At 40.0% G+C, this 25,156-nt stretch overlaps 1 protein-coding gene across 7 annotated transcripts in view; it reads right to left on the reverse strand.

The window, feature by feature from the left end:
* The window catches only part of EPN2 (epsin 2), a 45,446-nt gene that overhangs the window by 11,945 nt on the left and 8,345 nt on the right, over positions 1–25,156 (reverse strand). For 5 of the 7 annotated variants that reach the window (XM_065031292.1, XM_065031296.1, XM_065031295.1 and 2 more), the window contains exons 2-3: positions 11,704–12,477; positions 1,236–1,348 (exon numbers count right to left, since the gene is read on the reverse strand). In XM_065031292.1, the coding sequence (XP_064887364.1) occupies positions 1,236–1,348; positions 11,704–12,298 (708 nt within the window). In that variant the 5' untranslated portion in view covers positions 12,299–12,477. Of the gene's footprint in view, positions 1–1,223; positions 1,349–11,703; positions 12,478–25,156 lie in introns of all 7 variants that reach the window. The other 2 variants (XM_065031293.1, XM_065031291.1) reach the window with 1 other exon arrangement.

Genomic DNA, 25,156 nt, shown 5'->3' on the forward strand with positions numbered 1-25,156 from the left:
AGTGTGATCGTAACAACAGCCAGTTTGGTGACTGCAATTTACCCTTGTGTTGTTTTGCTCGTAATGACAAAGGTATAAATGAAACTTTCTTGCCAAAAATTCACTTAAAATGTTAGAAACACTACAGAAGTAAATTTAAGATGGGATACATCTTTAAATTATTGTAATATTTTTGGACATTCAGATCACCACTGAAGGATACAGAGATTGAAACTTCGCATTTCCTGGCTTTTGTCAGCTTCCTTCCACATCTGATACAACTGGTATAAAGAATGCTAAGTGAATTAATCCAGCCAACTCCATGCGTATTTTGCAGGTTTTTAAATATCTTTGCTTGCATCATGTCTTTCAGAAGTTGACTAATTCCCTAGCTGGTATTTCCTTTGCAATTTTTAAAGCTATTTCAACTGTTAGATTCTGATTTTTATTTTCTTTAACTTCATTGCTCAATAATGACAAAGCTTAGTGGGTGATAGTTTCCCTTTCCAAGCACAGCGATACTAATGTCTAACATAGAACAGCAAGTTAGAATTGTCACAGGAAGCCTCTGAAATGTTATAGACTCTCAGCTGGCTGGCTTGAATTTTCACTCATAGCTGAGGGTCAACAGCTTTGTTTTATATATATATATATATGCATTAAACTTTACCCACAATTACAGCATTTACAGCAAATTCAGAATGAACCTCCTAAGAATTAACAGAGTAATATAACTCTTGTGATAGATTAGGAGCCAAGTTATTTTAAACCAGGTTCTTTATATAGTCTAGTACTTTGTGTCAAGTCACCCTTCCGTTCCAGACTACCTCACTGAACGAGCAGATCATTCAAAATTTCATTGCAATCAGAATTCACTGACATTTCTTATGCTCGCCCTATTAACGAAGGTTTCTCAGGACTAGTCACATTCTCAGTTCTTCCTAACTGAAAACATCTTCAGTAATGTGATGATTAACATCCTCCCACACCGAGTCTCCTTGCAAAGTGACTGTCGTCTCCCACTAGTCTCAACAGCTCAGAGGCTGCAGTTACTTTAAAAAGAGATGAGATAAATAAAATAAAATAGCAACATCTCCCAAAATGGCCTTTCTCTCCCCCCATTCCACCCGGAGCAAAGCCAAGCTGCCATTAAAAACAAACAAAAAAAAAACCAAAACCCCAAAACACCCCAAAAAAGGACTGTTGTCTGAACAATCAAAGCATGGAGACTATGGCAAACCTACTCGAGCACTGACCTGCTCCGCCACCTCCCGGCTCATGGCCAGCGCCAGCTGCAGCTGCAGCTCCTCTTCTCCGCTCGTCTGGGGCCGGGCCTGCTCGAGCTCCGAGGAAACTCGAGGGGATGTAGCTGTTGGAGACAAAACCCAGCAAATTTAACACCAAACAACAAAAAGATACTACAAGTTTGATTATTTCTCTGACCAGAGCACCTCAGCGCAGCAACAGGTCCCCCGGGTGCCAGGGCCACTGACCACCAGCAGATCCATGGACTGTCCGAGATAAAACTGGTACCAAGGCCAAGGTTAACGAGTCGGAACAATGAAGCAGAGAGAACCATGCAAGGCAGTTTGACGGCTTTAAAGCAAAAATGTCTCTGGAAAACAATGGCTTTTTGTGTTACTGGGGTCGTAATATCAAGGAGTATCACCAATGAACGCTGGATACCCTGTATCAGCGTATCAGGGCCTCAGGGGCAGGACATTGACTTCAAAAACTGTAGAACTGATCATTCCAGAAAACACTTGTTGGTATTTCTTACATCTTTCAATGTCAGTAAGAATTTGCTGGGAGCTGGCCAATACCAGGGTAAAACTGGATACCACCCACTCTCCTGTAAAATAATACAGTCTTAATGGGGCAGATAAAGAACTATTCTGAACCGCCAGGCAGGCTCCGAGAGCAACAAGCCAGCGATTCATACCCAAAATTCACAAAAATAGTGTCATTCTGTTTAAAAAAAAAAAAAAAAAAAAAAAAAAAGTCTGGTATATATGTTAGAGGGTGGTTTGGTTTTTGTTGTTGGTTGGCCTTTCTTTGGATGAAGAACAGAATAATAGCAGCTGGTAATCTCCTCTGCTCCTCCCCGAAAAACAATCAAGCTCAACAGCTAAAATACACAATTTCTCAATACACAAATATTCTTCTACTGATGTTTTCACTACAGTAGCAGGCAGAAATTCCCATCTGAATGGGACAAGACTAACAGTTCTGTCACTATACAGTAATTAAACATTTTTGTCCCCCATCTCTCCCTCCGATAATTCTCTAGCATCTAAATCATTTATACAGACATTTTAGCTTGGCAAGGAAGTTTGTATTGAATGGTTGGAATTATAATTAGTTTGGCAAATATATACACTGACATTTAATAAAAAGGAACTATATTTTTAAACTATGATGTCAAGCTCAAAGAAATCATGTTGTTTCTTAATAGTTCAGCTAAGAGTGTAAAAATTAGATTGCCAAACTGTAATTTTTAAAAATACTTTTTCAGTCTCTACTTCAATCTTCAAAGTTATTTCCCAGTCTTGTGTTCCCCCAACTTTTAGGCCAGAATGGCATAAAATAAAAAGCGCAACCTTCTCTGTAATCCAGCAGCCAGAAGGTGACTCTGGGTAAATGAGAAATGTCCTTTCCTTTCCACCACATGCCCGACGTGCCATCCCATCCCATCCCACTCCATTTCTAATGGAATAAATTAATTCATCACCCAGAACAATTCATTCTACATTGTGCTGATCCTGAAGTTTTCATGCCAACCAGACAAGCTCCTTAACTTCATATAAAGATGTTCCTCACACCTCAATTCTATTATTTTTTCAAACTTGCTCATATAAAGTCTCTAAATTTAGCCCACTTCATGAGTACTCTTTGCTCCAATAGCCACAGACATGCTCTCTAATATATTACAGACTTAAAGTAGGAATAAATAGGGCATCAGATAAGAGGATGTCTGACAGTATGGAAAACATAACCTTAAAGTGTTTGTAAAATATGAATATTCTTAAAATATGAAAATAAAGAGAATTATTAATAAAAAGAAAACAGGATAAAACTCAACATGACGTTACCACAAGGTAGCCCATGACAGAAAACTGATATCCTTCTCTGATTTTTCAGTCTAAAGGAAAAGTAGTAAAGTTAATCTATCTGGACTCGAAGCACTTGATGATGCTAAATAGGATGTTACTGTTAAACAGAGGGTCATGTAAGAACTGGAACAGGTCAAGAACCAGCTGAAGAAGAGATCGCACCACCCTGCCTGTCACCAAGGGGCCTTACAAACAGCTTCTCAAGAACTGGCTTTAAGGCTTTATGTAATGAAGAAATGCAAGAGGTCATGTGAAAATGCAAAGATAATGCTAAGAAAAATTGTCAAAATAGAGGGAGGAACAAGAATATTCAGAAAAAGAGATGACTGAGAAGGGAACAATAGAAATGGGATGATACAGAGCAAGAAAAAACATTTGATGGCCATCTCTTACTATCTGGGGCCATTGACTGGAAGTGACAGAGATGTAAAGAACGTTCTTTAGTACTAAACCACACAATTACAGCCACCAACGTTGTACAGCTCCTACTGACACCAGCACTACTGCAAAGTGTCAGTCGGAATTCATCTAACATACCAAATGCAATTCTAGGCAGTTACACCCAAGACAGGTTATTTCCCAACAAAATGGATGTGGAAATGCTTTCTTCTGAGCACAAAGAATATTTTACGTGCTTATCTTCGCAAAAAGAGCACTAAGCAGTTTAGGGTTGCTAAATACATCGGACTTGCAAATATTACGGAGTGAGAAAAGCTATAAGATAAAGGGCAAGAACCAATGGTATAAATTGACCATGAATAAATTTGAGATACAAATAGAAGCAGCTTTCCAGCAAGAATTATAGGAGGAAAGTGGCTGCACATACAAATGGGACAGCAAAAGTCACCTGAGAACAGACAGCGACTGGACCATGATCAGGCAGGAACCTCCTGCTCTTGTTTCTTTAATTGCAATTGTCATTTCCTGCACGTTTTTCCATCTCTATTAACGTTACTACATTCCATAACAACTAGGAAGCTGATGGTAAAACGACTTTCAAATTATGTGAAATAGGTTAACCATTGGTTTTTCTCCCATTTCCCACATGAAGAAGTACTTACTGAAAGTAGTCACCAGTTCCAGCTTTTACCAGCACGCAGCATTTTGTGCATTGAAGAAGCAGCAGGGGTTGGATCCCACCCCAAGCATCCCCCTCGCCCTCCCATGGCAGGTCCTCACCCCAGCCCCACAGGTTTTGCTTTGGCCGAGCTCCGAACAGCGGCTGGTCCTCAGCAGCTCCAGGGGCTGGACAAAGATAATAAGGGGTCTCACAGATACAGCTTATTTCTTCTCACTTTTGGGCTTTCCAGCAATTCATTCTACTTGGTTTTACTAACTCTAAATAGAAATTCAGAGTTCCTTTTGAGAAAAAAAAAAGGGGGGGGGGGGGGGGTGGCTGTCAATTTGAAATTCTTCCTTAGGCCTCCCATTAAAAAACATCCTCACATTAAAAAACATTTATAAAAATGTTGCTATTTTACATTTTAACTCCTGCAGTGGTTGTAAAACCATGTACATTAAATAGCTGCCAGTACATTTTTTGAAAAAGGATTAAGGGAAATACGACAAACTGGTTTTGGTAGTAATTTGACATGTTTTATCCAGCAACTTCACTCCTGAATTCCTGCAGTGTTTTAACTGCCCTCCTATATTGGCCTCATCCTGTATTAATGGCTGAGTTGAAAGGATCCGGCATAAAGTTTATTGCCTTAGAACAGCTGCCACACAAAGAATCTCTTATCCCACAGCACATGACAGTTAACTCAGATGTTTATGTGAGATGGGACTCAATAGATCCATTTGGACCCGTTCAGCCCTGCTTTGGTGCTGCTTTGAAAATCTGGAAAATCAGCTCCCCTAGGCTGCCCAGAAGCAAGTGCGTGGGATCTACTGCCGGGATCGAGGACCAGGCCGGCTCCTCAACCAGACTGGAGCTGCAGGGCGGGGAAATCATTTCCAACCTCAGTTAATCTCTAAAGCAGGATTCCGCTCCACCATCTGTCTCTAGGCCAGGCTATGACGTCTTTCAGATGTATTTATTGGTAATTTACTATATTTTGGCTCTATTAAAAGGCCTCCGTAGATGGCTACAGGTTTGGTTAGCGAGTTAAAGCGTATATACAGCACACAGCTAGAAAGCAGAGTTGTTGCTCACATTAATGATAAAAACCAGTCCCAGCATAAAAATCAGAGCAGGTATTTTCACCCAGAAGCAGGTGCTTGGATTTTTGGTGCTGCTTTTTTTTTTTTTTTAATGTCACCCTATACCAAGCGATGGCACAGAGTGCCATGGAAAATAAGTCCCTGCTTTGTAATTTGCAGGTGGCATTCTTAAGAACAGATTTCAGTTCTTAGTCACATCTGTTCAGAAAGAAAAGCTGCTTCCTTCATCAGTATGCCTACAAAAGGAGACAAAAACAAAGCTGACTTGGAAAAATTAGAACAATATCAAAGTAAGAACTTAGAAACTGAACACAATTCACTTGGGAACCAAGCAGAGATCCCATTTGTTAGTCTTTAAATGACAGGCTATTCCAATAAAGGTGGGATACTTTCAAAAAGCCAATCTAACCTCTCTAACTATGAAAGGGCACGTGCAAACTGCTTAATCTAGAAGGAATTGTGTAATCCACCTTTCCGTTGGGAATTAAAGAGATCTTTCATACACAACAGAATTAATAGCACCTATTAGTGTGACAAGGTGGAGCTGATCAGCCTCACTGCATGATTTCTAATTGCACTGAAGCAGACAGAGCACTTCGGAAATTAATTTAATGCTGAACAAATCCTTAAGGCTTGTTTGGTTAAAGAACGTTTTTTTTTTCTCTCAAGTGATCCCCACACTCATCTTAATAGACAATTTATTGCAACTACAGAAGCCTGGTTAAACCCCTGGCACCTCCCACCTTTACTTCAGGGCAACAGAAAAACAAAAGTATAAGAGGATTAAATCAAGTTGTCAAGTGACATCTGACTGATAACACAGTAATCTACCAAATTCCTTTTACACCTCAAACTATAGAAATTATCCATGCAGCTCATCCAGGTTCATTGTTGGATGATATGTCATATATTCCTTAAGATGGAAGGTCAAAGATCTATTCCACCCCGCAAAGATGCAGAACAGGTAAGAAAACTTTAAAACCAGGAGTATCCTGAATTTCCCATAATGCCAAACCCTAACTAGCAATTCCTCTGAATTGTTTTCCACTCCAAGAAAAAGAGAAGTCAAAACTGAAACAGACGAGTGAACACAAATTTGCTGACGCTTCATGAAACTGCTTTAAAATGATGAGTCCACTTAATGTGAATAATCACTGCAATATAAAAACTCATCATTTCAGCTAAAAGAAATTGCTCACAAAATCTTTACAGGTAAGGTTAACAGACTTGGCATTTCACAAGATCCATAAAAGCCCTTCTCAGTCTTTCACCAATCTTTTCTCAAATAGGCTGTAGGGGTAACGAATCTGATTTCTCAGGCAAGCCGCCCACCCCCGGCCAAAGTGCTCTCAGAAATCAGGTCATACTGTGCAATGTTGTGTTGCTCCCAACTCTGCCCCGTTTGTGTACATGAAATCAGGGCATTAAAACACACACCGGTCTCACTCTGCCAACATTTCTAAGTGCAACCAAACCCAAAGCAGCAGATGGGCATGGAAAACGACACGTGTACAACTCAAAATAACACAGATAGGCCCTGGTTTAGGCAAAATAGGATTTGATCTCTTTGAAAAGCGAGGCTTCAGTAAATTTGGTTTTAAAACATGGAGGCAGTACAGGGAGAGGAGCAGCATTGTCCGAGGTTCCTTCAAAGCTGAAACTAACTCAAACACACTATCTTCTGGTGGCAGGGGTGCCAAGGAATTGGCTTTCTCAGTCACTTCCCTCCAGGTAGAGGATTTTTCCACCCATTTTCTGACTCCCGTAGCCACCCCAGCCACAAGAAGCTGCAGCAGCCATCACTTCCCAAGCAGCCACAGCTCAACTGTGACAATCCTGGATGGGTCTCCTGAAGACAAGACAACCTGCCTCACAATGGTTGAGAAAGAACAAGGGAATCATATCATAGAATCATAGAATAGTTTGGGTTGGATGGACCTTCCCAGCTCACTCAGTGCCACCCCTGCCTTGCGCAGGGAGATCTTCACGAGCTCAGGTTGCTCAGCGCCCCGTCCAGCTTGGCCTGGGATGTCTCCAGGGATGGTTCATCCACCACATCTCTGGGCAACCCGGGCCAGGCTCTCACCACCCTCATTGTAAAGAATTTCTTCCTCATGTTTAGCCTGTAATCCAAGTTCCTACACTCATGCCCCACCTCCTAAGAGCTTCTGCAGGCCCGAGGTGCTCAAGCACAGAGTTTTGCAGATACTCCGAAGTTTAGAGTCTAACCCGCCTGCCTCACAGCAGCGCCCGTGGGTGACACTTCTGTCGTGCTGATGACTTGGGTGTAACAACAGAGTAATGCTCCTGCGTGAGCCCCTTCTGAAAAAATGTTTTTAAAAGATAGTTACTAGATGAAGGACTTTATCAAGACTAGTAGCTCTAACAAATGCACTCCCAGGCTGTAAACAGCACTGCAGTTCAGACTTAAGAGGTCTATATTAAGAACACCCTACTTTTCCCCATGCAGCCATAAATCCAGAATCCTATTTAAGTGGTCATTGGCAGCTGTAGATGAAACAAGGCAAGGAACAAGAGGCTCAAGTTTTCAAAACTGGGTGACTAACATCCAGCATAAAGACAATCTTTAGACGCAAAGCCAGATTAGGGGTGGGGAACTATTGCTCCAAAAGATTTCAAATATTGACCTTGTATTCCTTCCTCTTCCCAGTAGGCTTTGTTTCAGCACCACACAAAAACATTCCCTTAATGTGAAATAAAACCTGATATCAGATTTCTTGCAACTCCATACAATTTACACATTTTCCAAAATAAATAAAAACTCTGATTTATTTTGTCATGGAATATTTAATAGCTCTTAATCTGAACATCAACGGCCCTGGCTTAGAGCTGGAAGACAGCCCACTGTCCCCAGTTTGGCAGAAATTTTTGATAAGATGGAGGTTGGTAGAAGCTTTATTTTTGCTTTTAGCTTTATAGTATCTCTCTTGGTTTCCACTTACAGATTACAGGACTAGATAGCAAAAACATACTAATACGTTCACAAATGTTTGCTTCAACTGTCAGTAGTATTCATATGCCATAATGTAGTCCCTAGAATTATCCAAGCTTTACAGCACCGAGACCTTCAGGTCCAACAGAGTCATTGAGGCAAAGCTTTGGGGGAAAGGATTTTATTAAAAACTATCATGCTTCACCATTTCACTTTCCACAGTTTCTAAATGATTGATAGAGATTAGATGAAAATATCTACAAAGAAAGAGTGAAAATGTCTTTATTTGCCCCTGTGTCCTGCACGCAGCAGTGAGGGACAATGGCACATCCGTCAAGAGATCCCTTTCCATCTTGAAATCTCCCACACTACACAGGCTCTCAATGTTGCTTTTATTTTTTCATAAAGGATAAACTTGGGACACGAAGACGAGCAGCTCTACAAGAAAAACCTTTCTGGCCCAACGTCAAATACAAAACCCCAATTCTTACATCCACTGTCAGATATAAGGGTGCACATTCACCGAAGCAGCAAGAAGAGAGCAGCAGTTTGAGCACTGCAGTGTTTACAGCCAACGCTGTGCAGCTAATTCAACATTGTGAAGAAACTGAACAAAAAAGGGTCCCTGACTTCTCCAATGTCGCATTTGCAGTAATTGACAGAAGGGGGAAGAGATCCCCCATGTACAATCCCAACACATTATCCACTGGAAGTTACTTGTTCCCCTAGTGATCTGTGCTGGAGAAACTACTAAGCTCTTTCAGCCAGCTCAGGCTTCTTTTCTTCTGCAAGAAAGTATTAAAAATGAGGATATTTAATAATGAAACACGATCTTTTCAATTTAGTGGAATGCATTCAGCTAAGAATTCTCAAAATCTGCAATCCTCACCCACTGCATCTAGCAAGGAAAAGCAAAACGTGCTAAGAAAACACTGAGAGATCACACAATCAGAGATTCATCTCTCATCACTGAGAGATGAAACATTCCACTGAGCTATGTTGGTAAAAAGGCTGTTACATTGTTCCAAACTTTATTTATATTTGAATGTTAATAAGACATGCTAAATATTTAGCAAAGAGGGTGGACGTACATATTTTTAATAGGCAAATCTCATGCTATAGGTTGCAGATCTACATGCCTCTGATCTCCTCTTCAAAGGCTCAGAGGAACAAAAGACAATTCTACCAGAATACACAGTACAGCAACCGCATCTTAGAACTGTCATAAAGAGAGTATTTCCCAAGAGCTAAGCATAGCTTAAATCCTTTTATATATTTTACTGAATCTATATTTTCAGAACAAAAGGAGGGTATCATTAGAGAACGAAAGAAAACGCGAAGGATACAACCTCTTTCACTTCAAATAATGAAAAGCATCTTTCTCATTACATTTAGAACACGCAAGAATAACCTTACATTTATGGGACACTAAATGTCTGGATTTTGATGAAACTCCTTCCTTGTTTCCCAGGATAAAGGACAAATCTCTACACAATGTTTTCCGTTATGGGAAGCACTTAGCACAGCTGTTTGTGAGGTGCTGGTTTGCTCTGTATACTCAGTAAAACCATACAAGAAACATATTAAAATTTCCAAAGATACAGATAATAAAAATTAACAATCATCTGTATTTTTGCTGATAGACAAAAATCAAGTCCAGGAGAATCTACAACAGAGGAAGAATCTAAAGAAAAAAAAAAAAGCCTGATATTTCTAAAGCTTCTTAGGTACATGCTTATGGGGGAGGAGAAAAAAGGATTAAGAAATCATTACCTCAAAAGCAACCCTGCAAATAGAGACATACAGCAAAATCAGATGCAGGCAAATGAGAATATCCAGTAAATCAACCCTTCATACCGAAAGAATAACTGAACTTGTTTCTCGACATCTAGTCCCCCATCAAAATTCTTAAAATGTCCAAGGGACAGCAATTCACAAATACACCTGCACTGCCCAACCCTTGCTGTGAGGGACGCTAGTGGTATTTGACATGGCAAACAATAGTGACCTGCACTAACTAAAGTTAAGAGCTGGTGAAGAAATCACCCTGTGGAACAAACCAAAGGTGCACTCAGCATACCTTAGTGACTATTATTTCAGTCTTAAGTTTTAACCAACAATAGTTCAAGCTATCGACTAAATTAAGAATTTTTGTTGTAGGCAATAGAAGTCTAAAAAAAGAAATGTTATCGTACTGATAATAATATACATGTTCTTCTTTAACTATTCACACTTGAATCAATGCTTAAACATGGTTATTACAGAAAAACTAACATGTTTGTTATTTCACTGTTAAATAAAAGACAAAATAAAAATCTTCATACCTGGAAACCTCACGTACTTTTTTTGAACCTCTCATCCTAAAAGCATTTCCTTTCAAACAAAAAAAAAAAAAAATAGTTTTCCTGTTCATTTCCATAGCTTCAATTGCACAGAGAATTTCTTCATCCCGGCTTGGTTTGTCCTGCTGCCTCCTCCTGCCTTCCGCAGAAAACGTCTGTACATGTCAGGGCGAGTGACACCATTCATATATTTATAATTTGAGAAGCGCTTTGGAAGATGGGACATGACAAACTTCAGATTCTTAAAACTGGTGCTCAATCGATTCACCACCCTGGCTCAGTTACAGCCCTCCATACACTATAAGCATTCATTTAAAGAAAAGATTTTTCCTTCAGAACTAGACCACAACCACTGACATTCCAGCCAAAGCAGCTTTCATCAGATCATTACTTCTATTAAGAAGGATTTAGTGTCAAATCAGGGCTCTTCCTAACATGGCAGGGAGCTCCCCCAAGCAGTGCTATGAAGAATCCATTCTTTCTGCAACATTGTATTTTTTTAAAGAATGAAATGTAGTATGTAGTATGTAGTACTGATACTTGCATGCCAAATGTGATAGTCTAAACAAACACTGACATATTCAAAGGGTTACTACTCTAACAACTAACAAGGAAATTAAATACCAATATTTTTCCTAAAAATAAAATAGCAGCAACCTAAAGAAAATATCTAGCAAAAGGATCCATGAAATACTCTGTATTTCTCCTTTTTTTCTTGAATTATTCTTAACAAAAACAACCCTCAACACAACAAATATTCAAGAACTCCTTTTAAAACTAGAAACAAACAAATCCATTAAGAATCTCCCTACTGAGATTGGGAGCCTATCACATCAGACATTGGAATACGGTCACAAAAGCAGCTCAACAATGCTACCTTTGGGAACTGACAGTAAACAACTGCTTTTTAAATTGGTTTATATCAACACACACATCCTCTCCAAAACAAACATTTAACTGGTCATTTGAAGAGACATTAGTGCCACAGAGGAGACCTACAAAGACTCAGCCATTGCAAAAAGTCCTCACAGTTAGAATACTCATCCTCTTAGCCAGCACCATTTCTTCTCACATCTAACAGCAAATCAGAATATAACATCTCCGGAAAGAAAAGAAAGAGAAACTTCTTTGCTGTGTGTTTGCTTGTACTTACAGCCATGGTAAGATGCTGGGGATCCTCCAGACTTCCCATATTCTTGCTCCGAGTAGCTGGTGGAGAGGTTTGGCTGGCTGGAGCCTCGGCCGAAGGTGATCTGGTTGCTCCCCACTCCGGTGGCCACCTGAGCCATCCGTTCTTTGGTCTTCAGGGCCTGGGCCCTCTCTGTCTTGAGTCGCTCATCATCCTTCAGAAGAGACACCAGCTGCTTGGATTTCTCCCTCACATTGATGCCCTGGTCTTTACCGTCTCGATCAATATACTGAAAATCTTTCAACGTCTGGATGGCAAAAATATTCTCTTTACACTGCTGCGCCACTCTCTCAGAACCAGTTTTAATCAGGTAATCTAACAGAGTAAGGGCCTTGTATACATGTCGCCAGTTCTTGCCGTGGTCATTCAGTCGTTTCCAGATCATGCTCATAATTTCAGAAAAGGCCACAACATTGTAAGTCAGATCTGCTATTTCAGTCATTAATGAACTGGAGGGACCCCAGGGGTCATTAGAGGTTGCTTCTCGAACTTTTATTTCGGCCTCTGAATAATTGTTCACAATGTTCTTCATCTGCCGTCTGATAGACGAAGTCGTCATTTTTATTTCCCTTTTTAATGAGACAGATTCCAGAACACAAACAAAAACGGGCTATATCTGCTCTTCTAGGAACGTTTCTGAACTGCGAAGGCTCCGTATCAGTGGCTTATTTGTAACACGTTCCACTACAATCATTTCCTCTCTTCAAGAGAATGACACGAGAAAACGAGAATCATGACCTGAGTAAGGAAAGAAAACAAAACACATTAGTTGCGTCTCTAATTATTCCTACATGTCAAGCAATCTATATACACTTTTGACAAGTTTTCCAGAGTTAGCTGACAAATTTTCTCCCTGAATTTCTCCAGGACACCTGATTTTGAAAACAAATTGCTATTCTCACAAGTAGTATTAAACACTGAAGACTGAAAACCTGAACTGCTGAACAAGATAAAAGCAAGAAAATACTCATGCAAATGCAAAACTTGAAAAGTAAAACAGAAATAAAGTCCAAGAAACAACTCATGGATTTAGTTTCCAACAAGGTAAAACCTACCTAGAATTTTTAATTCTAGAAATTACAGTGCTACCTTGCAGAGCTGAGGAGAAGCCCCAGGAGAAATTCCCTGCTTAGCAGCCATTAGCTTCCCTCTGGCAGTTGACAACTGCAGTTTGCAGCCATTGCTGTAGGAATCGGTGTACCCAGAGAATAAGCAAACCTCTTAAAAATTGAACAAGCTATTTCTGAAACCTCGGGTAAGTTTAAAGCACTCTCAGTTTCAGGGAAGAGATCTTGAATAGTGCTCTGCATTCAGCTGAGGCCTGGGGAAGAGAAACGAGCACCACAACGACACACTCTGACTTCAAGGTGACCTTTAATGCTAAGCAGATTAGACAGGAATATATATATATATATATTTTTTTCTTTTCCCCAAAATGCATTTACTTTGTGCATTTGACAACACTCATCAGATTCACAGTTTCTTCTCCATGTGTCTTTCAAACAGCACAGAAGAATTTTTAACTGTATGAAAACAGAATTGGAAAACCAAAGTGACTGCCAAGGAAACCCAAGGACAACCTTTGAGGCTGGAAAGCTGTTTCAGTTATTTATTTAAGGTCACTGTTTCATGTAAACAGAGGCCTATTAAGCTTTAGAATACATTACTTGAGTAAACTGGCAGATTTTGTCATTCATCAGTTGCTTGAACACTAAGCACTGATTCTATGACAGAACTTGCCACATTTATAGAGATTGTTCATTCGAGACATCCTCTAATAATGTTTCTCCAAACACTCCAAAGAAGCAACAGTATCACTTACAAAAGACACAGAAAGAAGCACAGATTTCAAGCCTAACATTGTTATCATTCCTCAAATTACTACCCTGCCATTTAGAATGAAAGCACATTTAAGCATTAGCTTGGAGAACCTGCAGCTCTATAACGACCCTTTCAGAATAACAGCATTTACCTTTCCTAGAAGCCATTCTGGACCAGTTAAAGTACCACAGAACAGGTGCAATGAGTTACTGGTTTTTATTTTGTTCCTGTAAAGTTAATTTTTGGCAGAATAAAAAGCCATTATGACATCATGGAAAACTAAATGAGACCAATGCTAAACTTGAGGGAAACTGCATCATCCTGGTGTTTTCCCCAATAATTAAAACAAGCTGTAGAAGAATGTCTGTCTGGTGTCAGATGCCCAGTAGCAACCGAAACAAAAAGGGGCATCTCCTGGAGCATGTACAGGTTTGTGCGTTATCAACCCAGAACGTGAAAAGGCTGAGCCTGTATAAGCATTCCCAGGTGCCCATTGCCGCTGCTTCGCTCCAGACGCTAATGTTGTCCAAATCTGTTGGCTCCCCTGCCCTTGTGATCACTCTTTAATTAATTACTCTCAAAAAATGAAGCATCAATTAAAAAAAGAAAAAAAAATATCCCACAACCCACAGATCTTACTTAACCTAAACTATTTCTTTGTGTCAATAATGGATTAAGGCAAGTTCCCAGAAAAAGCTGAAACAAGTTATCCATGTCTGATAGAAAGATGGTCCCAAGGAGCTCAGAGCAGCCTGCAGGTGACAACTTCAGGTGGTCAAACTGGAGTCAGCAGAGGAAACCAGTGCCCACCTGAGCATGAACACAACTGTCCTGACAATATGGATCCCAGATCAGAAGAATGCAACACCCCCTGTAAGGGCTGAGCCTGTCACCCAACCTGACAAGCAGTAAACAGCACAAAAATTTAAAACCATGAGAACTACAAAACCTCCATAACCAGTTCAATAAAAAGTCCACCAAGCCCAGCATCCTCAGACACAAATCTTCATGTATAGAGTATGAGAAAAGAACAAATATATTCCCTTGTCTTATATTATCAGTAGCTTAGGCACCTTAGATGCAACCTGTGCTGGAGGCTCCTCTGCCAGCAATGGGCACACTGTGTCTCTGCCAACCCCTTTTTTGAAGCCACTTTTATTTTCCGTTGCACCCTCAGCAAGAACACAACAATGGCACAGTGACCACACTACACAAACAAAGACTTCAGCTTATTTTAAATTTGGCCATTTATTCCCCATGCTGTACACTGGGCGCACGCTTTTTAACAAAAGAACAAGTCACCTTTGGCTTCTTTATGTCACTCATGATTCTACAGAAATTGGCCATCTCCTGAAATTCAGCTCCTCTATTTAGTAGCTGCTCCACACCTCTGATCATCCCTGATGTCTTTCCATGCATCTACTGCACTTCCATTTCTTGAGATATTCACAGTTCCAAGCGCTCTACATTTCAGATTTGACCGTAACAAAAGTTCATATCACAACATAGTCATTTACTGCTTAGGATTTCCCATTCTTTAACAAATACTTTCTAAAAGTCCATTCGCCTCTTGGTATTTGTGCCTCTACTCAGGCACATTTCTTCTCCCATTGCCAAGGCACTGAGGCTATTTCATCTGCCATTTTATCACTTACCAGATCTTAATCTTCCTCCTTTCAACTAAGTTTAATTTAAAATTTAACTAATTTCATTCAATTTCGCCTCTTCATTATTTAGAAATGATCTGGAAAAGGGAGCATTTGCAAGAGCGCTGGTTTCTGGCAGGACTGTGAGAACCAACCATTTACTCCTAACCCTGTTTCCTGTCTTTTAACCCACTGTAGATCTATGAGAAACATTCTTGTCTTATGAGAGTCTTGTTTCTTTAAAGGCCAGGGATGACAGTCCTTACCAAAATATTTTTAAAAGCCAAGTACAGTACAGAAGCAAATGCCTCGCTTACCTGTGCCTCCCCAACTAAAGAAATGAGAAATTTCTCTTAATACTTGCTACAACTTCACAAGCTTTTGAAAAAAAATCATTTTAATGCTGCACATGATATGTGGAAAGGTAAATTCTACAGTACATGGGAACACCTGCTAGTCCTAAGTAACACCAACTGTGGCCAGTAAAATAAATATCTGCAGAATTAATCACAAGACAAGCAGGCGCACAGGCAGTCAAGGTGCAATTTTACGTGCTATCTTAAGCTAATTGTGAGCCAGCGCCAAACCCAGTGGCCTCCAACCGCTTCCCCTTTCTTCCTCTTGCATCAAATCTGGCAATCGCACAACACCACAGAAAAATTAATCAACTTAAGGTCTCACAGAAAATTAGCTTTTTAACTGATCAAGATGCAGTGACACAGTCACAAGCTTTGCTGCAAGGCAGACTGTGAGAAGAGTAAAAGCAGCCCAAGCCCAGCTTCACTTTTGAAGGAGTTGAATAAATATAAAATAAAGCTGTCAAGCTCCAAAAACCAGCACCAGCAAGTGAAGGGTTTCATTCCTGCCCAACTACAGCACAGGCACGAGGAACCCGCACACCTGAATCAGAGAGACCCAAACTGGATGCCTGGAGCTTTAGCTCAAGACACCCACCAGTAGAGACTGGGTCTGGATGGTGCTTTGGAAAAACCAACCCAGAGCAAACATTTCAAGAAGAGAACACACCACATTAAGTGAAATGAGCATTTTTTCACTATTCCAGAAAATTAATGATTTCGCTGGCATGATTCTTTACCTTCATAGCTTTGATTCATGAAAACAAAGGCATTTAATGAGAATCACATTAATGTCTGTTTTTTTTTCTTTTCTTGATGGAAAGACATGTTTTCTAATCCTATTCTACTTTTAACCCATTAAAGATAATTTACTCTAAACTTCATTTCACTCTATTAAAATCACAAAGGATGACTGGGGTGGAAAGACAATAGATTTTTTTATTCGCCCTCTCCAACACTGGAGATGACCCTCCCCGAGAGCTCTGTGTGCCTTTCACTATCTGCTTTACAAACTCTGCTTCTACACCACACCAAGGATGCATTTTACTTTACTATTACAGGCTGGAGAACACCGTAACAGCCTGCCTTACGGTTAAAGAGATCAAAAAGCCAAATAGCCCTACTGCATAAAAGTGAGAAACCATTTCTAACGCATGATTAAATACTTACATAGAAAGTTTAGGTTTTTATTTTTTTCAGAGACCTCAGTGAATTAACTTCTCACAACAAACCACAAGGAAGTACAATGCACTTGCAACTTCAGCACAAATCTGAGTTTGCATTTTTAACAGTACAATTGCAAAGAAAGCAAAAAGTAAGACCAGTTGATTAAAGCTGCTGTTCCTTGCTAACAACAGGAAAAAGGCGATCAGCTTGAAGAGATTTCTTTAAAGGTTAAAGAGAGGGGAAGAGAGAGTTGTTTTCTTGTTCAGTTTAGGCGAGCCTTCCTGATTTTCTTTCCCTTGGTCCTTACAAGCCATTTTCTGTCTGTTTAGTAGCTTGTAAACTTCAAATACATAGAAAAGGCAACGTACAATTCTGTAGACTAAAAGATGAAGCTTACCTGTGCTATCAAGGGTAACCTGGAGGTGAATATCCCGTTCCCTTTTTCCTATTCCAATAGTATCATTACACAAATAGAATTCTCGTGGTCCTTCTTTAGATACAATGTGCAGACAGAAGGAATTCTTGACTGAACTTTTCAACAGCTCGCTCTCAAGAGATTAAATTCAGTAAATGAAATCTACATGAGGAAAACATCTTTAATTTGCTCAGACTAACACAGAAAGGAGGCCAAGCCACAAAGTCCTTAATAAACTTAGTTCAAAGAAACAGCCACACAAATCCACCTCTAGACAGGCTTTCAGCAGAATCCATTCAGACCTCTGGAATGTAAAACCCAAACCAGGGTTTGTCTGCACTGATAAAATGCTCTTCATATCAAGCCTGAAAGTAAATACATACACAGTGCAGCTAAGTATGGACCATAAATATATGAAAACGCTCTAGTAGCAAGTGGACAATAAAAAGTGTGAAATTTAACATTAAACATAAGTTCATCAGAATTTGCATAAAATTTCAATTAACATTGTATGTTAGATTAGGCATTTACTGTAAGTAACATACATAAAAAGTAAATTTTTGAAAAGTTATTAATTCCACCATTCTGTCATGCAGGCAGTTTCTACAGACAATCTACATAATCTACATAAAAATATTCCCCCTTTCTTGAAATACATGGAAAGCTGACTACAAGTTTTCATCCAAAGATTCATACTGCATTTTTCTGGTCATCACTAGAAGATACACTCCAACAGCTCAGGCAGGTTCCTTTATTCAGTTCACAGGACCGTCCTCAACAGCGACCCAGAGACCAAAATCCTGCAACACGGGGGCACAGGGCGGCTGTGCATCCAAACAGCTTCGTGTTCCGAAAGCACATCCGTGGTATCAAGGCATCCAAACAGCACCATCTGGGACATTTGCACCCCACGACAATTTCAAAGGAACAAAAGTGACATATAAAGTTTTAAGAGCCATCGAGAGCATCTCCTACCCAAGCCATGCTGAAGCAGCTGTTGTGAGAAGTTCCGACGCGTTGTAACACTGAAGCATGTGCCTTACCCCTAAAACGTGAATCCACACAAACAGCTGGGTCTGCTCTCCTTGCTATCAGGGTGGAATGATAGTGGCTGGCAATCCTTGAGGAGCTGTATTCCAGGCTAAATCGAAGAACCCAGGGCCTGGAAAGTGCTTCTTGCCAGGCTGCAAAGAATCAGGCTAAGAGGAAAGTGCTGCCAGATGCTGACTAAGGAAGAAGATCCCCCACAGACAGACACTGAGAACATACCTGCACGGAGCAAAAAGCACCCTCTCAACAACCCCAATCCTAACAATAAGTCAGCTGTTATTTACGGCAAAACCCCACAATTCCTATTGCCTACTGCTGTCAATTCACATCCTAGTCTTCTTGTACTAGCTCGTTACATGTACAAACCCAAACCCACCATGCTTTGAGAAAGCCTCCCTTTCCACAAACAGGAACCAGAAACCTTTGACAAAAAATATGGAGCACAAGCCTTTATTTAAAAGTCAATACAATAATCCAAAAAAAAGCCAGCAAAGGCATTCTTCTTATACTGGATCCTACACTGCTAGAGAAATCTATTTCATCCCCCCTCCCCTTCATAAATAATTCTTGCAGAACAACTGGATGACCAGAGGATATCACTACACTGCCCACCGTATAATATCCTCCTGTAATACAAACATTGTTCCCAAAACCAAGCAGGAAAAAGGGCAACTGTACAGAGCGGTCACTTGGAGCAGAGCGCTCAGAGAAGCAAAGCAGCTTGGCACTGTACAGAGAAGCCAACAAGCAGCACACTTATTAGCCCTCTCTTGTTATTGTACGGCAGATAAGACAGCAATTCATGTGTATAAAACAGTAAAACGAAGACACTGAGATCACCACCAATGCCCTTCCTCAACCTTCAAAGTTATTTAGGAAATGAGTTACAAATACAGATTGGCAAATGGTTTGCAGAACAGGGTTAACTTCAGAAGAAAGGTTTCATTTCCATTTTTCAAAGCTTAAATGCTTGTCTTCTTCAGTGTTATTTCTGAGAAGAGGAAATGGTTCGAAATTTAAAGTTTTGGAAGCTTTCCACTGCCTTTTACAAATGAGAGAACAAGGTCAGCTTTCACAGACAGCAGGTGGCCAAATTATTTCTTTATTTAAAGAGTTAATACTGAAAGATAATTCTCCTTCAAATTTATGCATATTCATGAATCCCAAGATTAGATTCAACACTGATTTTACAGTCATGCCTCAAGACTTGCAGAGAAAAACTAACTCCAGCTTGTACAGCCACTTAGCCATAAAATAGATTTAGACACACAAATTTGCTTAAGTTTTCTCTGTAACACCTTTGCTTACTATGTGTCTAGCTAAATCACCAGGGCAGTATTTGAGCTCAGTGGAGAGCTTATCTCATTACAGACAGAGCCTACAGAAAGAGGGAGCAAGGAGCAGAAATCTTTCATCTGGCCACTTGGCTTGGGGACCCACCAAGCCAGAGCTGCCAGTGCTTTGACTTTCGCAGTCACATTTGACTTTGCAGCCCATAACGCAGCTGGAATTATTGACAGCATGGGAAGCAGCTGCAAATACACTCTAAAGTGCTGCAAACCATCCAAATTCAATGCACTATGGAGGCCTAATTTTAGGATTACAATCTTTGATAACACCTCTTTTAAAATAACATGTTCCTCCTATGGCTGGGTCAAGTGTCATCGATAGAACTACCTGCATTTCACGCAGATCTCAGTTTGTTTTTCATTAGTAATACAGCAAATACCAGGTGTATAATGAATAACAGAATATTGCAGAATTACAAAACACTGTAAGGTCAAGCCATTATGCACTGAACCAGAAATTCTAAATGCAAATTAATCCAACACAGCCCTGAAAATACCTACCCAAACTCTCAGAAGGAATTTGTTCTCTGGGGATTACCTACTTGAATGAAAGCACTTTGTCTTTTATTCTCACAAATAGAGTAGAAAAATAGTCACCTAATGTGTGCCTTAACAAAAAGGTATAACTCTGAAATAAATTCAGTTTACCAGGTATATTTGAGTAGCATTTTCCACTGAATTAAAGACAGTAGGAGACATTTCTCTCCTTCCGTATTTTCATTTTGGAAGGGGGGAAGATACCTGATCTTCTTGCCAGAGAACGCATCTTAAAATCTACTACTAATTAGAAAAATTCAGCCTTGTCACCTAGGCTGCTTACTGGGTGACAGGCAACCACCAAAAGGAAGTCATTAGATCTTATCTCCCAACAGCTCAGAGCCTGGATAGATCAGCCTGACCACAGGGGGAACTGCAAATAATAAAACCTAAAAGCCTGCAAGACTATAAAACACTCGCTACATTCTCTAAGCCACATCATTTTCTTATACAACGGCAATTTTTAAATTCAAAACTGACAAGAGCTACTATATCCATATATATCTGCGCTCATGTGTGAGACCAGGTGTGTTGGGAAGGTACCTGCTACTTAGAATTACCCAACGATTTCATTAACTACATACACTTTGCACTTTATTATTATGAAGCAGACGTCACCATGAGCAGTTTTCTATCCACCTACACACCCCAGACAGGCAACCACATTAATAAATTCAGTAGGCCAAAGGCAAATGCTCATCATGACAAAGATTAGGTGAAAAAAATAATAGTTTTAACTCTCCATGTTACTCCTGGTAGAAGCTAAGAGACTAATTAATACTTCTACTTTACAACCTGAATTTCTAATGAAAAGGACTGTTCAAGGAGCAAAGCCATATCTCTCCACACATCCAAAACACTATTTTCTTCCATTTAAATTGTTAAGTGTGCTGTTGCTAACACAAACTACAAGCCTGTAAAGAAACAGGAGACTGATTTATTATCCCACCTACATTCATAGCATAAAACTTGGAGCACCATTCCTTGCACACCACACTTGCACACTCATCTTGAAAAGTCACCACATGGTCTTAATTCAATTATCAATGGTAACAATTAACATAAGGTTACTTTAACCCTCAGAAATGAAGCTACATGTGGTTGTGTGTTCATGACTAATTAAGTTGCTATAAAATTCTAAAGCAGGAAACGTATATCCTAAAATCCTCCATGCACCCTGCTGGAGGAGCATTTTGGCCCAAAGCCAGGGTTTTACACTAGGCTCAAATGCTCGGCAGTCAGGCTCAGGGAGGAATCGAGGATGAGGCTTCACGTTACCCTTCATCCTCAGCTGGCTGCTACCAAAGGACACATCCTGCTCCTACCTGCTCTGCTGTCACCTGTCACCTCCCCGTCCCTCACGCCAGATCTTGAGATAGAATCAGTTCAGTGAGCTGACCTGACACACCGTGGGAGGCGAGGGGGAGATGGATAGCTGGGCTTTCTGACAGATCAGGTCACCAAACCAATTAATCCCAAGGTCGCTCTAATTACTTTAAAGTACACCACAAATAAGGGAAGTAACATTCATCTCAACAGCCACAGCCATCTACAGTTGCATTTCACAGTGCAAAATGTAAAGCTGCACCTTGAAAGATCAAATTGGTGGTCAAGTTAGAGATGACGGTTCAGACCTGGGGCTTGTCTTCAGCAGGTAACAGCGCAAGAACTGCAGCAAGTTTTCTGGGAAATATACTACTGCCTAGCTGCTAGTAAAAGTAACAAATTCATTTTGTTTCATGTTGAAGACAGCATAGTAAAAAAGGAAATCGGGTACCCTAGTCTTTCAAAACTGGCTAACATCTTAAAGCCTTGAACTCTTTCACACTGATTTTAGCCACCTGTCCTGTAACACTTGCTGTTCAGCTTTCCCTCTTATTCCTCCATATCTTTATCTTTTGGAACTATATACACCGCATAGTTTCCAAAATCTTTTCCAAACAACCCTACCTCTTTCCCCTCTTCCTAACAGAGCCATCTAATGTTCCTCACATCACCACCTCGGCAGAACAGCAATTCCACCCCAAAGAGCGCTGTGGGCAGACAGGACACGCAGCCAGAGGAAGAGACGCCCCTACCCTGCCACCAGCAGCCCAGATTTGGACTGGGTTACAGTTCCCATGAAACAGCACCCAAAAACACTGCTGGTTGCTTTGGCCTACCTCTGTGCTGCCCCAGTTTCTGATTTTGAGCTACGTTCTTAAGCTTACCTTTGATGGAATGAACCATTAAAAGACAAAAAATCGGGACATTTGATATAAGAATTTTTCCTCCTTATGTACCTCAATTTTTCTAATTCCTTCATTCAGGCACTAGTAAGAATCATCCCTATTCATAAATGAAAAGATTTGTTATTATTTTGGTTTAGTATTACTTTGTTGATTTTTGCAGAATTAGGAAAAAAAAAATCTGGCTTGAAGATGCCAGTGCATCCCACAATCTGCCATGCAGATACACAGAAATTTTCAGTTGTCACTGTAACAATTCCTCAGGTTTTCTGAATCTATCCTTCAGCAGTAATAGTCTACCTACTCTCTTATCTATTCTGGATATTTAGACGGAAAATTATTTGAGTGGAAGTTAGCTTGCGCTTCTCAAATAGGATGACAAAGACTCGTTACTAAAAAGCATCTGTGCCTGTTCCATTATTAAAGGTCATCTTCCTCCTGGCAGCTCCTGCAGAGAACACATTTTACCCTCTTGGCTTTGAGACTCTGCATCCAGCAGCCCCGTACGTGTCCTTAGGACTCCACGCACCTTCTAAGAGTCCAGCTGGAGAAGACAAGACCTACCATGTGTAATCAAGCCTCAAGACTCTGATATTTCTGAAGCAGCTGATTACAGCTTGAGACACATAAAAAAAAACCAGCAAATAAATCCCATGTGTAGTACTACTACTATCTGTACCTCCCATAGCTGCCCGTTATCCCTGTGCTGTGGACTATTCCTTTAACCACTGTTTTAATGCAAGTCACTAAAAATATTCTCTCTCTTTAGATTTATAAACAGAACAAGAAAGTGACTTAAAAACTCACCCACTCCATTTTTCTGATCTTTTTTTCAAGAGCATTTCATCTAGTCCAAATGGACAGAAGAAATTCCAGCCCATTAACATCCATCAGCTAGTAGAAAGCATTATGAATTCATCAATATTGCTAAAATGTGTGGGTACAGTATCATTCTGAATCATTTAGTAACTACATCTGCAGCAAGAATAGCTCAAAAAACTCACCTTACACTGTCAGCAACCATCTTCCTGAAGGAGGAAAAAATAATGTATTAAGATCACCCTCAATTTTCTTATCCCTCTTGACAGAGTTGGTGGTGTGTCTACACATCAGTATTGCCATGACAATCAAATCCTGTCTGATGTTGGTCCCCCTCTGGACACCAGCTTCCTTACCCAAGCCACTTGCAAAAAGCTTTCACTGCTCATTTTTCTGCAAACCCTGACTTTTCCCTGCTTGTTAACATCCAGGTCAAATGTGTTAAGTCTTAAATTAAGTTTTCAATTTGCAAAGAAAGAAAACAACAAAAGAAACCCCACACATTATTCCCTCAACACAAGGTTATTGCCATTGTTACAGTGACACACATCTGACTTTGATTTTTTTGTTATCTGTTTACAAAGCTATGGAAGGACCACCATCTTTCTCCAGCAAGAAGTCTTCCTGACAGTGTTGAGTTCTATACATGAGAAGAGCTAAAAGCTACCAAAATCAGTCAGTCTTAAGAGAAAATACGTTATGGACTAAGATGAAAGTGTAACCACCAAAAAAAGCCCACACCTGGGGTTGAGAATACAGGCAGAGCATTGGGGGTAAAACGAAGAGTGAAGAAACTGTATGATGGAGTATAACAATATTAAGTTATTGTTCTCAGAACAGTGCAAGAAAAAGGTATTTACTCTTAAAAAAAAAAATCAGACTTAATAATATAAAGAAAGAAAACTATTACCAAAGTCTAGATTAGAAACTACTTTGCTTGTTTTGCCATGTTTAGGTATGTCTAGTCTGGTCTTCTCTGCTTCACTGCAGTTTATAAAATAAGTATATGGCACTTTCGTTTACACTTTCAGTTATAATGGTACCTAATCTAATTAAGTCCAAGAACAAAAATGTTGTTGTTAAGGTAGCCTTTACAAACCGAGTACAATTAACTCATCTCTCAATACCGTAGTTTCCTTAATATGGAAAATGTCTTAGAATACATACACTTACACATGTGTCTACATATCCTTAACTCCCACGGCTTAATTCAATTAATACTATTAAATCTTTAATGCTTAGCTTCAAAGGCTTTTTTTAATTTTTAATAGCTCTCATAGGTTAGCACGAATGTTTTAAGTCTTTCTACTATATTTTAAATAAACTGCTCTTTTCTTTCCACTTTGATGTTTGCCTTTCTGACAACCCTATACCCTGTGAAGCTCCTGGAACTTTGTTTTCTGTGAAATGATGGCATTACAAACTCAAAAAGATATGTTAATCACTGAGCTGTAATCAGGGATTTTTTTTTCCCCTCTCACCTGCCCTCTGGGCTGGGAGTTGGCAATAGAATCACTTTAATCAAAACAATGTAGAAAGCCAGGAGGAGAGAGGATGCAATCGGGAGGGATGGGGCTCTTATTTGCATCTGTTCAGCATGCAAACGGCAGGCGGGGCTTAATTCTCTTTTACTCTGGTTTCCCATGAAAGGAGAAAATGCAAAAGCCACCACACATTATTAGAATAGTTAAAATAGGTGTTTTGACAAAAGAGAGTTGAGATTCATGGAAGCATTTAAAGATGCATCTGTTGCACAAGCTTGATAGGCACAAAATGTGTTTTTAATGTAGACTTTGCCAGTGCCAACAGCATTACCACTAATAAATTTGGTCACCTAAAGCTCCGATTCATAGATACATGTTGTACACAGACAGGCACACATATATCTATAATTTACCAGTTCTGCTACCTGGTAAAAGTGCCACTGTAAGCACATTGTGCTGACACCAAAGTAACTTGCACCAGTGTGTTTCTCCCCTTCCCTTCCTCTCCGTCCCTCCAGACCCCCCCACCTTCAACAGCTCCATTT

Source organism: Columba livia, chromosome 15 (genome assembly GCF_036013475.1).
Source record: "Columba livia isolate bColLiv1 breed racing homer chromosome 15, bColLiv1.pat.W.v2, whole genome shotgun sequence".
NCBI lineage: Eukaryota > Metazoa > Chordata > Aves > Columbiformes > Columbidae > Columba > Columba livia.